General features: G+C 32.7%; 1 protein-coding gene across 7 annotated transcripts; it reads right to left on the bottom strand.

The window, feature by feature from the left end:
* LOC129922304 (peptidyl-glycine alpha-amidating monooxygenase B-like) lies at positions 1 to 14,785 on the bottom strand. Of its 7 annotated transcripts, none has more exons than XR_008774268.1 (13): positions 13,715 to 13,895; positions 12,237 to 12,320; positions 9,648 to 9,794; positions 7,083 to 7,154; positions 6,996 to 7,047; positions 5,847 to 5,919; positions 5,468 to 5,607; positions 5,201 to 5,286; positions 4,575 to 4,693; positions 4,251 to 4,383; positions 3,602 to 3,738; positions 3,073 to 3,278; positions 1 to 2,850 (listed from the first exon to the last, which is right to left on the bottom strand). XR_008774268.1 is itself a non-coding variant. In XM_056007823.1 (13 exons), the coding sequence occupies exons 5-13, from the start codon at positions 7,099 to 7,101 to the stop codon at positions 3,144 to 3,146; spliced, it is 894 nt and encodes a 297-aa protein (XP_055863798.1). In that variant the 5' UTR covers positions 7,102 to 7,154; positions 9,648 to 9,794; positions 12,237 to 12,320; positions 13,715 to 13,898; positions 14,661 to 14,785; the 3' UTR covers positions 1 to 3,143. The 7 variants fall into 7 exon arrangements, 6 of the variants coding, with proteins under 6 accessions (XP_055863798.1, XP_055863797.1, XP_055863800.1 ...); XM_056007823.1 differs by adding an exon at positions 14,661 to 14,785 and having other exon boundaries at positions 1 to 3,278; positions 13,715 to 13,898; XM_056007822.1 differs by adding an exon at positions 14,661 to 14,785 and having other exon boundaries at positions 1 to 3,278.
* Between the last annotated feature and the right edge of the window lie 481 nt (positions 14,786 to 15,266).

The following is a 15,266-nucleotide window of genomic DNA, read 5'->3' as shown; positions in this document are numbered from 1 at the left end:
TTAAATATTTTGTATTTTATTCTCTATACCCATAACTGTTACATATGATCACTTACAATACATCAAACACACATTAAGATAAATAGACCACACAGTCCATGTTTTCTATGCTACTAACATTTGAGAAACAAATGACATCCCTATTTTGAAAGTCATTGTTAGTCCCATTTCATTCAGAGATTAAATACACATGTACTCTGCACCAGGTGTTTTTAGCAATGAACTTATAAACATGTTTCTTGAATCTTAGCCACATTAAAATCAAATTAAGCATTATGCTCAGTCATTAAATAAAACATTATGTAGCACCGTCAGATGTTGATTACAATTAAGAACATACACAATAAAAAAAAAAAGAGCAAAGTAAAAATGAAATGCTCTAAATCTTCTATTATGACTGGGATACTTTTTAGATTTCTAGCACTCCATAAAACACTCTAAGTGCAAGGTGGAGTACATTGGAAGTCAATGAAGGATGAGAAATTTTTACCAACAGCATAGAACCAATGTCTTGCATACCCCACCAACAAGAGACAATGTTGATATAGATATCACAAAACAACATCAACATGTTAAGACAAACACTAACACACAAATATTATGTGAGTACATGACATCAATAAAGTAGTACAAATATTTTGAACTTTCAAAGACTAGGTGATCATTCACTTTTGATTTCATTTTTCAAAACAGACAAGTTCAATTTTTTTTTGTGGCAAAAACAAAATGGTTAAATGTCTCCACCAGATAAAAAAAAATCAATTGATAAACCTTCAACAGCCTAAAAAATATAATTAATTAATGAAACTGTACATAAGTAAGTTTTGAAGTACTAATACAATACTTTAGGGGGACCATCACCAGTTGAAACAAATATCAAACCCATTAAATCTTACATTCTGATTAGTATAAGCAAATAGTATTTGAAAGAGATTAATAGAACTGCTCTAAAAAAGTAAAGTTATTGACACAGTGCAGCATAGAAATCAAGAACCAAAGACTAAATCAAAAGCAGACAATGGATTGATGCACTAAACTAGCAGTAAACAGCTTGTTTATCAATGTTTTTGATTTATTTTAAAATTTTAGCTTTAATTCCAAAACTCTGCCTTAAAAGTTTAATTGTGTCTACCATGCTAATATCATATCCTCTGAGTGTCTATAAATCTTTGCAGAAGTAACATCAAATGGGTTTGAGTATAAATATAACTATTACCAAGGAAAAAAATTCTGATCAACAGATTTAACTTGTGCTAATTTAAAATAAAAATTGGTTCGAATACATAAAAATCACACAAAAAATGATTAAGTTGTAATTTCATATTAGTTCTTAGTACATGTATGTAAATACACAAGTAAGAACTAAAAAAATGTGGGTTGAAATCTACGTATGTATGCACTAGAACTTTATACCCTGAACATGTAGAAAATAAAAACAAAAACAACTCATAACATAACAAAAAGATTGTATGTCATAAATATAAATATCTGATAACCTCTTAAAATGTAATCAATTCATCTGAGGTGAAACAACAGTCAACAATCTTTAATTGAAATGATTTTCAGTTTCTGTGTCAAATTAAAATTATGTGATGCATTCAAAAGTTGCTAACATAAATAATTCTATTCAATATAACTGTAACTATATTTACAAAAAATACAATTTTTTTCATATAGGTTTTTAAATTTAAAATTATTTTTATATCATGACATTTTTATTTTGATTCATCAGAAATTAGCTAAAATGTGCTACTGATTTCAACTACCAGTGTTTGTATGTAAAATGCCACTAAATATTTTGATTGCACCAAATAGTAACACTTTGGAAAACAAACATTTGACTAAACAATTGAATTAACAAATAAACATTGTAATATGGCATAAAAAGTTGAGTGTCGAGAGATTTTAAACAAGCCTTAACAAGATTTTAAAATAAAGAAATGCAATACATGAATGAGAGTCTAGTAGTCAATCTAAGGAAGTCATAGTTTTCAAACACATTACATAAAACTAGTAACAATTTGGACAATGTTACCATCTAACAAATTTTTTTTTTGTTTTTTAAATAAGATTTAATAATGACATGAGAAAGGGACCAGCAACATGGAAAGTTGTCTGGAACTCCATGTAGTCAAAAATGCTATAAAAAAACTAACCATATTATCCATATGAACATTTTAAAATTGTGCATAAAATGGCTAGTTTGCCAGGGTCACTAACACTAATGGTACGTTCACTAGATGAAATAAAGCCAGCTTTAGAATTGAAGAAGGAAATGGTGGAACATAACAGGAATGTTGAATCATCACAACCAAGTGAGCAAACAATCATTTGGTAGCTAATTAAGTTTTGAGAATCATTGCAAAAAGAAAGTTGGCAGGCGTGTGCTTTGTAAATGACCTGGCATTATAACATCAAATCATTCATAAAATTAAAAAACAAAATATACTTATTAAATGATAATAATGCTGATAAATATTTTATTCAAAAGCAAACTTTCGACAAATATTGAACAAATTAATGAATTAAAAATTTTGATATCACATATTGAAATAAAAAGGACAAATAGCCTTTGCTATCCAAAAAAAATCCAACATAGTAATCTTTTTTTCTTTTTTAGAATGACAAAAGCATTTTATAATTTTATTTTGAAATTTTATGAGCTCAAAATCACTTAGTTATTGTAATACAACTTACAACTAATAACATGTAATATGGCTGCCTGGTCGTGCGGTTTGCACGCTGGACTGTCGTTTGGATTTATCGATGGTCCCGGGTTCAAACCCTGCCCACTCCCATCCCCCGTCGTCCTGCGGGAGATTTGGACTAGGAAGTAAACTATCTTCAACTCTGAAAGAACATCCGAAATATGTAAAACATTTTTTTTTACATGAGGTGGGTCTATGGTTAATTATGTGTTTATGAGATTTAGTTGGTATCAGATTCAACTTGTAAACAAGTTTAAACCCTGACTGTAATGGCAGAATACAGTCAGGGTTTAAACTTGTTTACAAGTTGAATCTGAAAATGATATGAACAACTAATAACAAAGAAAAAAAAAGATTAATTTACACAATTTAGTCAGCCTTGAACTTGAGGCTATGCTTTATTCGTCTTGGGAGGTGTCAAATAGTCTTTATCATCTAAATCATCTGGGTCAACCTCATGATCACTTTCCTCAGTACTAAGTCTATCAAAGCCTTTATGAGAATTCCAAGTAAAGCCTTTAAGGTTAAAAACCTTTCCCTTCTTTCCATGTCCATAACATTTAAATTTTCCTAATGAAAAAAAAAAAGAAAGAACAAATATTAAATTGTAGAAAACATCCAAATTTTAACAAAAAGAATTTAAAAAATTAAATGCCTGTTATGTTGTAAAGGTTTTTAAATGACCTGAATATATTATAAACCGCCCAATAATTTTTATTTCATTTTAGAGTATTGATCATTAAACTAGAGGAAAGGATTAAAAATTCTGTAATTTTATAATATAAAAAATGTTTTAAATTTCATTCAATCTAGCTAAAAACTAAAACTAAAAAAAAATGTATAACACCAGACTGATGTGCCCTGACTAGAAGTAGCAACAAGATGACTGGTACCACAAGTAAGATGCCAATTGATGACAGAGGGAGAGACATCACTGCTATCTTTGATAGCCTCAGACAACTCTGTGGTATTGGTTTCACTCTGGTCCAATGGATTGCTGACAGTAACTGGCTCTGAGTACTTTCCTCAACTGTGGCATAAAATTGAATAAAGTTAAGGCATTGTAGCTTTTCCTAAGATGTCTACACAAATTACTTTTCACCTTATGAAACTAGGAAATTTCTTGAAAAATCTACACAGCTATTTGTAAACTTCAGTTGAGCCGAAGCAAAGTCTAAGTTATTTTACTTCTACCATTTTCTTTGCTCTAATAAAGAGTAAGCTAGTAGTTCACAATGACCACTCAACACAATAAATTCAATTATTGAAAAGATTTTCTTTCTGTATTACAATCATTGCTTGCACTTCTAATCGGATTCAATTTGCTTTTACATGTCTCTAAGGAAAGTGATAAAATTATAGACAATAAAAGAGTCCAGGACGTTTCATTCAGAGAGTAGTACAGATCACAAGTACATATTTAGATTAATACTGATGCAAACTTTTTAACAGCCAATTATAAACTAATAACAGACTTTACAAATGAACATTCACATCAACATTCATTACCAGGTGAATGTGAAAGCAATCTTCCTTATTTACCTTTGTTATGCTGTGAACTTGACTGTACTGTAACAGGTCTGCTAAACTTCCAAACACTTTCAGGGTCCAATTCCCCTACATAGATGCTACGTGTTACTGGATCTGCTGCTACATAATGTGGGTTTCGCATGTTCTGAAAGATTGTGGAGATTTTAATGTAGTTTCCCACGAGGTCAATACATTCAAAACATTTTTACTTTGTAAAAGTTGAATAAGAATAAATAAATAAAACATAACTTTGATAAATTATGTTACAATGAGAGAGATTAGCTATTTGTAGTTAAACTAAGCTGAGTTTTGTTGTCACATGAAATAGAACTTTACATCTGGTACATTCCACATTTCCAACAAATCTCCAGTATTTATGTCTGATGTGAAACCCTGGACAGTTGTATCAATGGGACCATCAAAAGCAGGACCATTCACAGCATACAGTAAACCTCCTATAGAACAAAAAATGAGCTGTTTGATAATGCAGCAAACTACTGACCAAAATCTACAATAAAATATTAATGGTGATATTGTCACATTTTTCTTTGTTTACAAAATAATGAAGTCTCATCTTCTATTAGCTATGTACCAGTAGAAACATAGTTTGAACTTTATAAAATGCTGATAAGGGGAAAAACCAACCAAGCTAAGCACATTTATGTAACCTAATTTATTTAGCTTAAAATCTTTATTTTGCTTAATATTTTTTTTAAGTTCTGGATGTTCCTTCAGAACTAAACATAACTATGTTCTAACCCAAACCTCCTGCAGGATGACAGGGGATGGCAGTGTTCAAACTCAAAACAATCCTGATGAGTTCGAAGGGCATACCACAAAATGTGGCTATTGAATACAATTCATATGGTATCTGGTTTTATAGTTTTAAATTGTTATCATGAAACATGACTTGAAAATCATGCACATCAAACTAATAATCAGATATATATTTAGGAAGTTACCTGCACCAAACTGAACATTCCTTTTCCCAAAGGACATCAAAAAAGTTCCATCTTTGGAAAATTTCAGAACTCTGCTATTACAGTACCTGTTTTACAAAAAGTAGGCTTGTAATAAAACAATCAAGATTTGATTATTTTTACATAATTCAAAATTCAAATTTAAAATATATTTTTTAATGCCTAATCAGTATCAATGGACTCATTTATTTAAAGCAATATTTGCTGACACAATATATAATTACAATTAATTGCAAAGCCTAGTATTACCCATCAGATACAAAAAACTCTCCAGACATAAGAACAGCTACATCAGTAGGTTTACAAAAAAGATTTGTATCTTCACCATGTTGGAACTTCTGTCCTAGTGTCATTTTTGGTACAGTCTGACCTGGTGGTATTTTAAAAACCTAAAGAGAAACAAAATTATATTAATTTGTAGACCAAAAGAAAGTACAGTAGTGAAGGAAATCAATCTTACATAACTAAAACAAATTAATTATTTTGTTACATTTTTTTCATCTGATATCAAGTGCTATAATATTCAGTGTTAGAATTCTTGTGTTTTTTTTAAAGCTTTTATGTTGTCAATAAGATCAATTCAATTTGTTTAACACATGTTGAGAAGAACAACAAAGAAATGTTTTACCTGATGCATTGCTACATCTGTTAACCAAATATTTCCTTGATGGTCCGCTGTAATACCATGAGGCATAAAATACCTGAAAATAATACAAGTTGGGTTGCAGTCATCATTCAGGTTATTGAAACAAAGTTTACAATATTTAAAAAAAAAGGCAAATTTTCAAATCTGTGATGTTTCTTTAATATCTGATTAGTCTCATACATATTATAACATATTCCCCTTATTAATTATTTGTTTTAACTCTCTCTTAATCAAGGATATTAATAAACAGGTAAACCTTGGAAATCTTTTTGATAACTTTCATAGCAAAGTTTATGAAACAATATTAGGAATCAGCCTGCCATCTTTGTAAGCTAATGTTTTTTATGGAAGATAATACAATTACATTCTCTGGTATTACTCATTGGTTTGGTGTGCGAATTATTTTATTGAAAAAAAAGTGATTACACTTCACATATCCTTTCATTTTAATCAATAAATGAATTTAAATCTTGTACATTTTTTTATACAATGCTATCTACTCATTATATCCCTTCTCAATGATCTATATTAATTTCAAAAAGAAAGAAGGACATGGTGCACTAGGGATTTATATTTGGATAATGTTTGTGACTAATGAATGAGTTTCATCCTAAGCTGCATCCTTTAATGTACATGTCTTAATACTAAATTGTGGGATGTGTGGCTCTATGGCATAAACCCCTTGGATAGCTAACTAAAGGGGCTTGATTAGAATTTTAAATCTGAGAATTGACTCAATCTGAATTTTGTTTACAAAGCACCTGCTTGATCTGAAATATGATCCTAGAACTTGATCCTAAAATGTGATTTCTAGAGCTTCCTAAGCCTCTAATCTTTATGTATTGAAATTTTTCTAATGTGAAAGACAATGTTTGTTTGTTTTTATTTAATCTGACAAAATGAAACAAAAAAAAGGGAAAACTAGACATGTTAAAGTCTCAATTATAAAATTATAATGGCAGGATAAATTGTTGATAGGATGGCTGTTAAAAATGTATTTGCTATTGTGAATTGCTAGATTGCAAGCATATATAGCCCCCCACCCCCTAAGACTGCATAACATTCTAATCTCTAGCTTGTTATCTTAAAAGAAACTGTTCTTTAAATCATAAGCAGATAAAAATACTTTACCAGCACTGCCTCATCAGCAATTTAAAGCCCTCTGGGCAAGTGCCTGGAACAGGAAGGTGAAGGATATTGCTTCCCACTCCCCAGATGATAGCAGAAGAATCCACATCTTTGTAGGGTACTTCTTCTGTCAACAGTTCCCATAAGACAACACCATAAGACCTGTAATTTAAAGAGTAATATGACACTTAAGTAAATTCTTACAAGATTCTTTGAAAAAAACTTATGACAAGTTTCTTGATATGAGACAGTGACTAAGGTTAATGGCTTAAAACCATTTCTTTATCACTGCACTTAGTTAAAATATGTGAGTCTTTGTTGTTGTTTTTTTAAATTATAGAGCAATTATATTTATGAGCTTTGTCAGATCAAAAAAAAAACACAATCTAATAAAATACACAGAAAGTCACATTTCCCCATATGAATTTTTAAAAAGTGCTCTTCTTCCCTAGTGCCATTACAGCAAAGAACGAGTTGCCTAATCAACAAGGAAAACCAATAACTTAGCAAAGTAAGTCTTTAATGAACATGTAAAGCTTAACATATGGATATTTGTAAGATGTAAATATTCATAAAAACTTTTCTAGTAAGATCAAAAGCAAAATATGTTTGATGTTAGTGTAAATTGATAAGAATATGAGTTGGATGCTAGTGTAAATTGATTAGAATTTTAGTTGGATTCTAGTGTAAGTTGGTGAAACTATTCTGTTTTTGTATTGATAATTGTTCATAAAAAGATGATCTATAAATTAGACATGGATTTGATGTACAAATATCCAATAATCTTTTAACTAATATGAATTTAAAAATCAGTAAATATAAAATTCTTTAGTTACTATATAGTAAACCTTGTTTGCATAAAAGTATAACATATGAAAAGGATTTCAGATATTCTAGGAAGCAAGTCTTCCATTACTGGAAGGGAAAAACATTCTCTTTTAAGTGCCTTGCTGAGAGGACAAGGATCTAAAAAGATACGGAGTTTCCCAGATTTTTTAGTTGCAATCACATTCAACTGACCCAGTCAGTAAGTTTATCAACAGGCACAATGATTCCTTTTTCTGTTAGCAGTTCTAACTCAGACTTTACTTTAGCCTGCATAGCTAAAGGTACATGACCAGATGGACATGTAACTGGTGTTATGACAGGATTCACTTCTAAGTGTACAACACCAGGTAATTCACCCTGCTGATCATCTAATACATCAGAGAACTGTTCAACTATTTTTGTCGATAACCTTGGTAGAGGCTTATCAACACTTTCAAAAGTATGATAGTTTATTGTAATTAGTCCCATTTTTTCTGACGTTTTCTTCCCTAACAGGGGAGTTAAGTCATCTTTCACAACCACGAAATCAACACGATATCTCTTGTTGGTCTTTGGATTTTGTACTACGAGTTGTACTTTTCCACTTGAGTCAATCTGACACACAATCTTCTCACCAGCTATGATCATTTCAGCTTTTATGATCTTATTGTTTGGTCCACCTTGTACAGCAAGCACAGCCTCATCACTAGAAGATAATGAATAACAATCATCACTGTCCTCCTGTACACATTGCAGTTTCTTTTGGTTGCATTGAATGCCAAAACAATTTTTTTGTTTACAGATATTACATATTTTACCCCATGCAGGACACAGTTCCTTTTTAAATGGGTGATTTTGTCCACAAAATTTACATTTGCGCTGTTTATGAGCAGCATTCTGTTGTAGAATATTTTTGCGAGACAAAACAGCGAACGCCTCATCCTGAGGAGGTGAGGCATCAGATGTACCTGTTTCTAGTACCTTTAGTTGCAAGTCAGCAGCTTCATTTGCCTTGCAGATTTCTATACAAGTCTTGGGTGTTAGTTTATGTTCTTGTAAGAGTTCTTTCTTTGTCCTTGTGTCTCTGATGCCAACAACTACCATTCAGTCTCTTATTAATGACTCTTCCATATGGTTGCAAAAATTGCAAATTGCTCAAATACACATATTATGTCTTGAACATTGTGCTTTGGTTTAAAGGTGATGCTGTTGTATACTGCCAATGCCTCTGGGCCAATAGTGTGCAAGAACAGTGCTTTGGCATACTCTTCATCTATATCGTTTATTCTCTCTATAGTGCAATAGTTCAGCCACATTTGCTTGAAAAGCTTCCATTCCTCACACCCTTTCTTCACACTTAAAGGAGGTGGAGGGTTAATTCTTGGTTTAAAGATAGTTTTACTTACAGCTTGCATTTTAGAACTTTTAGAAAGCTGCCTCCATGTTAAATACACTAAAAATACTGATGTTTAAAATTTACACTCCATTTTTATTAACATGAAACAAGGAGAGAACAACCAGCAGAGACTAATACACAGTGAATACACACAACTGACATACTTAAGAGTAAACCGTGAACATACTGAACAATAGAACAAGGTAGACTACAAGAAAACAAACAAACACACACACAACATACATAAACATAAATACACATATAAATGTAACAATGGCTACAATGTTGTAAGCCATAATAAAGCAGTGTAAAAAAGATTATATGACAATGAATTATTTTCTAAACTAAAGTATTTCAGAACAAAACCAGTGTAAGTGTGTGTATATTATAATATAGCAGTAAATTGCGCCTGTTTATGTTTCTATACTAGCATTAGCAAAACAAAGACTTACCAAGTATAGCATTGGTTTCATTCAACTGAAAGGCTATGTTTGCATTCTCATGGAGCCCAAACATTTCTGGCTCATCTAAAAGTGGTAGAGATTCAATGTAAGCCTTGACAGTAGCCAATGTTTTCACAAGAGGTGGATAGTTAATACCTTTAAAAATAGTTAAAATTAAAAAATTACCTTCCATGGCACATACAGGAGATTTAATAATAAACAAAAATTTTTTTTTTTAAAGACTTTCTTTCTTATGGGGCTGATGACTTCTTGTAAGAGCAATTACTTTGCTCTTAATTACTGATAATAAATCTTTTAAAAAGGAACAATTTTTACCCGCCCCAAGGCGCACCCCACCCCCCATACCTGAAAAATCCTTGTTAAGCACATGCATAAATCTAGTCAAGGTTAAGAAGTTACTCATCAGGGAACTCTTGTATGCTGATGATGCAGCTATTGTGACTGATTCTGATATTCAGCTACAGTCTCTGGTTGACAAACTATCTGCTGCTTGCCAGAAGTTCGGCTTAAACATCAGTCAAAGCAAAACTAAGATACTTGTCCAAAACACAAACACTGCACCTCAAGTAAGCATTAATGGCCAACCACTAGAAATAGTTGATCACTTTTGTTACCTTGGCTTCATCATATCCAGCAACACTCTACTGGATAAAGACATTAATAACAGGATAGCCAAGGCAATGGCCACCATGTCACGGTTGCAGAAAAGAGTCTGGGACAACATATTGCTGACTAACAGTACTAAAAAGCCCTAATCTACCGGACCTGTGTGTTGAGCACCTTGCTGTATGGAAGTGAAACATGGTCAACCTACTCATGGTCTAAGGCACATCTTTAAAATAAGGTGGCAAGATAAGATAACCAATGAAAAAGTGCTACGAAGAGCAGGGTGCCAGGACATCCGCTCTGTTATCAGCAGCAGACGCCTTGGCTGGCTTGGCTATGTTCGTAGAATGCCAGTAGGTCGACTTCCACAGGACATTCTGTATGGCGATCTAATAGAAGGCAGGAGAGCCGCTGGTCACCCAGTTTTACATTATACGGATGTATGCAAACGCGACATGAAGCTCTTCAAAATTGACACTAGCAGCTGGGAAGAGGTGGCACTGGATAGATCCACACGGAGAGAGCATAAAGGAAGGGTCACAGATTGCAGATGTCATACACAACAGAAGCAGAAAGAAGGGTGAAAATGCAACAGCGCATGGTGATTACATATGCCCAACCTGCAATCGCAGGTGTGTATCAAGGATTGGCCTCTTTAGTCACACAGGAAGTTGCAAAGGGAAAAGATCGTCTCTCTAGACGTAAAATGCCACAGGAAATCTAGTCAGAATATATAAAACTCAAGTTTGGTGATACAGACAGACATGGCAAAATTAAAAAAGAGTAACCTAGACTAGCATTTAATAGATCTAGATCTATGATCTACAAGGTTCTAGTTTGCAAAATATTCTATTAATTGAACTCTTTGATGGATGGCTGCCTGGTCATGTGGTTTGCACGCTGGACTGTCGTTCAGACTTATCGATGGTCTCAGGTTCAAACCCTGCCCACTCCCATCTGCCGTCGTCCTGCGGGAGGTTTGGACTAGGAAGTAATTATCTTCAACTCTGAAGGAACATCCGAAACATGTAAAACAATTTTACAAACAAACATGAATATATGCAGGAATACTTTGCTGATGTATGTGTATTCAGGATATAGATTATCTAGACCTCCAGACCAAATTTAATTGTAAGATATTTATATTTTGAAAAATATAAAGGTCAAACCAGAGTTTTCAAGTGCGCCAATTAGCTGATTATTCTTTTCCCCAAGTTATACTTAAATGGTCAAATTTGTACGAAAATTGTTAAAGCAGTTTTCAAGATCTGTGTCCACCCAAGTATTTGTTTTTTTGCCCTATGAAGAATTTGCAAGCTGATAATTATGAACTTAAAACTTTCTCACCCTGACAAACACAACCAAATCAGTCTTATTCAGATCTACTTTTACTATGTTAAATCTTTGCTCAAGTTGCATAGGATTCTGAAGTCAGATTAGAATGGATTTATTCTAATTTGTTATAACAACTTCAATTCTATTAGATTACATCCCTCTCTATGACACGCATCTTACACAGGAATATAAACTTGATCAGTTTTTGCCTTTCTAAGCCCTGCATCATTTCTACAATCTATATAAAATGTTGATGTGCCAAAAACTATTGACTATAACAGTACCTTATCCTAATCGAATCCCTTTACAAAATGTTAGTAGAATATTTTTCTAACTTACTGATGAGAAAGCAATTTGGAATATTTGTATTTTACATTAAAATATGTTGATCTGTGTTAAGGACAATGTGTTTTTACTGACTGAAGTAATACTTGTACGAAGACTAAGATGCTACTTTTGAAGGTTGGATCACAGATATGGTGTATAAAAGGAAAGTCACTACTGGTGAAAAAGGAAACCGGTCCATAATTTAGTTCTAGTTTGCAATCTGCTAATACACATTGACATATGCATCATATAAATTGAATAGGACATAACTTCAAAACATACTTTATTTTGATTATACATTACAATTACCTGATTCCGAGTATTTATATTTTGGTTTTTAGGTTTCAGGTTTGAAAAGTAAATTGACCTTAAGACATCTTTCATCTTGAGCATCTGTAAAAGAAGTTTTTAAAAATTCCATTAATTGTGTTTTATACTGAAAAAAACAACAACACATAAATATCAGCAATATTGATAAATTTGGAAATTATTGAATATTAATAAACTGTTAAGTCTTTGATGGATGCGTACAGGGGCAGACTGGAAGTCAAAACCGGCCCAGGCATTTCTATGCAATCCGGCCCCCAACATGCCATATGAGGGAGATCGAATTATACATCTCCTCAAAATCATTATAAATGCTAAGTTTGATAAGCTGACAAATAAGGTTGTAGTGTAACTGAGTTGATTTTCTGCGTGCGTCCAGCATGTCAGAAGGTCATGCCCAGTGTGTGTGTTTCATGTCCAGTGTGTATGTGTGTATAGACTGCATCAGTGTTATGCGAGACGTGCTGGTTTCATTCACTGTTTACTGTGGTCTAATTTTGTGGAATAAAGCCATGTTATTGGTATTCTGGTCGTTATCATTTCATTTCAACGGTGTTGAATGTTTCTAATTACACTCTAAGAGTTGTAGCTTCATGACCTTCTTTTTCCTTTTGGGAGTATAGTATCTTGAGCACATCAAAATAACTGAATCTCATTTTTGTTAGAGCATCCTTTCTTGATGACCACATTGTAGGACAAAACTTTTCATAGTGTAATAGAGACTTTACTCTCCATATTTTATTTAAGACACCCCATCTTGCTATGTTGTGAGCATAAAACACATACGCATTTTTTTACCAAGAATAGACAGCAGCAACTTCTTGAACACAGCTGACGGAATCATTCAAGATCAAGCTTAAGTTGTTGTTAACGCACATTGTGATTAGGCTAGTCACCATTTAGATAAGCGGGATGAAAGCAGCTCCTTAGGCATACATACAAAATTGAGGATATTTGGATAGCTTTTTTCAAAAATCATCTTTTAATTTTTTTTTCCCTTTTAGTGGGCTTTGGTTGTTAGTCATTGACACAAGCGCAATGAATGACTTGCAGCTATGGGCCCCTATTGGTCGTGGGCCCAGGTTCATTAAACCGTTTCACGTCATGGATGCTACGCCACTGTGTATACAGATGTAGGCTATTACATTATTTCGGAAAATGCATTACACAAGTAGCCCTTTAATACGCTTAGACAATCATGATGCTCTGATTGTTTTGGTTTTTTTTATAAAAGAGTATTATATAATCTTTTTACAATTTACTACGAGTCTTGGTGGCATTCATGCTTACCTTCCACTGCCCCTACTGGCCCAATTGGGTTCCGGCCCACCGGGCATTTGCCTGAATGCCTATATAGCCAGTCCGCCCCTGGATGTGTATAGTTTTAAAATTGTAGTGGTATTTTATTTTAAAATTATTTTTTTTTGTTGCGTTTAAGAAAATGTGATAATCATTCTTACTTCTTATAAATAATTAAATGTGGGCCATCTTTGGTCTAATGACAAAAAAAGTTTGGTCTAGCTGGTATATAGTTGCTGATAAAATACTTTTCTCTCTAAACTCATTTTAGAAAGACAGGCCCATTTCTGTTACTTCTTTTATCCAGCTAGGTGCTTAAAGCCTGATATATTGTAAGTCTATCTGCTGAGCAAAATCCATATAGAAAGTCTATAATCATGTTTGATATAGCATGCACTGTTATGTCATTATCACAAGTATAATCAAATTTTAAAAGAAAGAAGACAGTGTAAATATTTTAAAATAATATATTTTTTGTTTACACATACAGATAAGCATATGGCATGCATAAATCTAGACAGAATATATTAAATTCTAGTTTGGTGATACAGACACAGACATGGCTACATTAAAAAAGAGTAGCCCAGAGTAGAGTAATGGATCTAGATCTATGATCAACAAGGTTCTAGTTTGCAAAATGTTCTTGATTAGTAGATCTAGACTTATAATCTTATTGGAAGGAATATATGTTACTGTATGTAAAATTGCTTTCTGTTTTAGTACGTATCTGCATTTTTCAAATTTGTTGAAACAGGCCAGAATCTAGCTAGATTAATCTAGAAATCTAGATGTATTCTTTGCGCTAATATGTCTAGTTTTTAGCAGGTTCATCAGCTTATGAACTATCAGATTCAGATCAAAAATCTAGATCTAGAATAATCTAGATCTAACAGTACTACTAGTTACTAAGACTAAGTTAGTAGTATAAGTATTAGACCAGTCACCAGTTATTAGAGTTAGACTATTAATTAAAGTATTAGATCTAGATCTACTACTCATGAGTATGATTAGTCATTAGTTTAGTAACACTGACACTAAAACTAGTAAAACTATCACAATGAACAGTTAAAACAAATCACTGTTATCTGAATCAATAAGGTCTTTTACATGTTGATCTGAATATAATTTAGATCTACAAGTTTTAGAGGATCGACCCATTTCCAAACATAAACAACAACAAAAAAAAAGACGACTTTCTGTAATATTAAAATCACGTTGAAGGAAGTAAACCGTGAACTCTTCTGCAAGCGGAAATCACGTAGATTTAGAATATAAGCATTTAAAATCATTAACCAAGAATAGGAACGAAACAATGCACCGACGACAATGTTGACGCTTAATCGGCTTTTACAAAAATGACCGACGCTATTATCGTCGCTTGGGAGATAAAGAGCTAGATCTAGAATCTAGATCTATAATTCTATATAGACTAGACCAGCGGTTCTCAACCTTTTTAGCTCCTCGACCCCCTAATCCAATTTTAAACTAGACGGCGACCCCAACCATACAATCTTTTTCGTTCATTGGCTGAGGTAAATGTGATTTACCTGATTAGATCATCTCCATATAAATATTTCATTCCGCAATGGCGTTACGATGCAATTAATCGACAGTAATTTCGGTTGTTGAAAAAGTATACTGCAACAACGAAGATGTGGTCCGCAACAAACATTTTCAAATAACAATTATAAAAGAGAAAAGAAAGAAGTAACT

This window comes from Biomphalaria glabrata, chromosome 13, assembly GCF_947242115.1.
Source record: "Biomphalaria glabrata chromosome 13, xgBioGlab47.1, whole genome shotgun sequence".
In the NCBI taxonomy this organism is placed as follows: domain Eukaryota; kingdom Metazoa; phylum Mollusca; class Gastropoda; family Planorbidae; genus Biomphalaria; species Biomphalaria glabrata.
The sequence above is the reverse complement of the archived record's forward strand: the minus strand, read 5'-3'. Positions and strand labels throughout refer to the sequence as shown.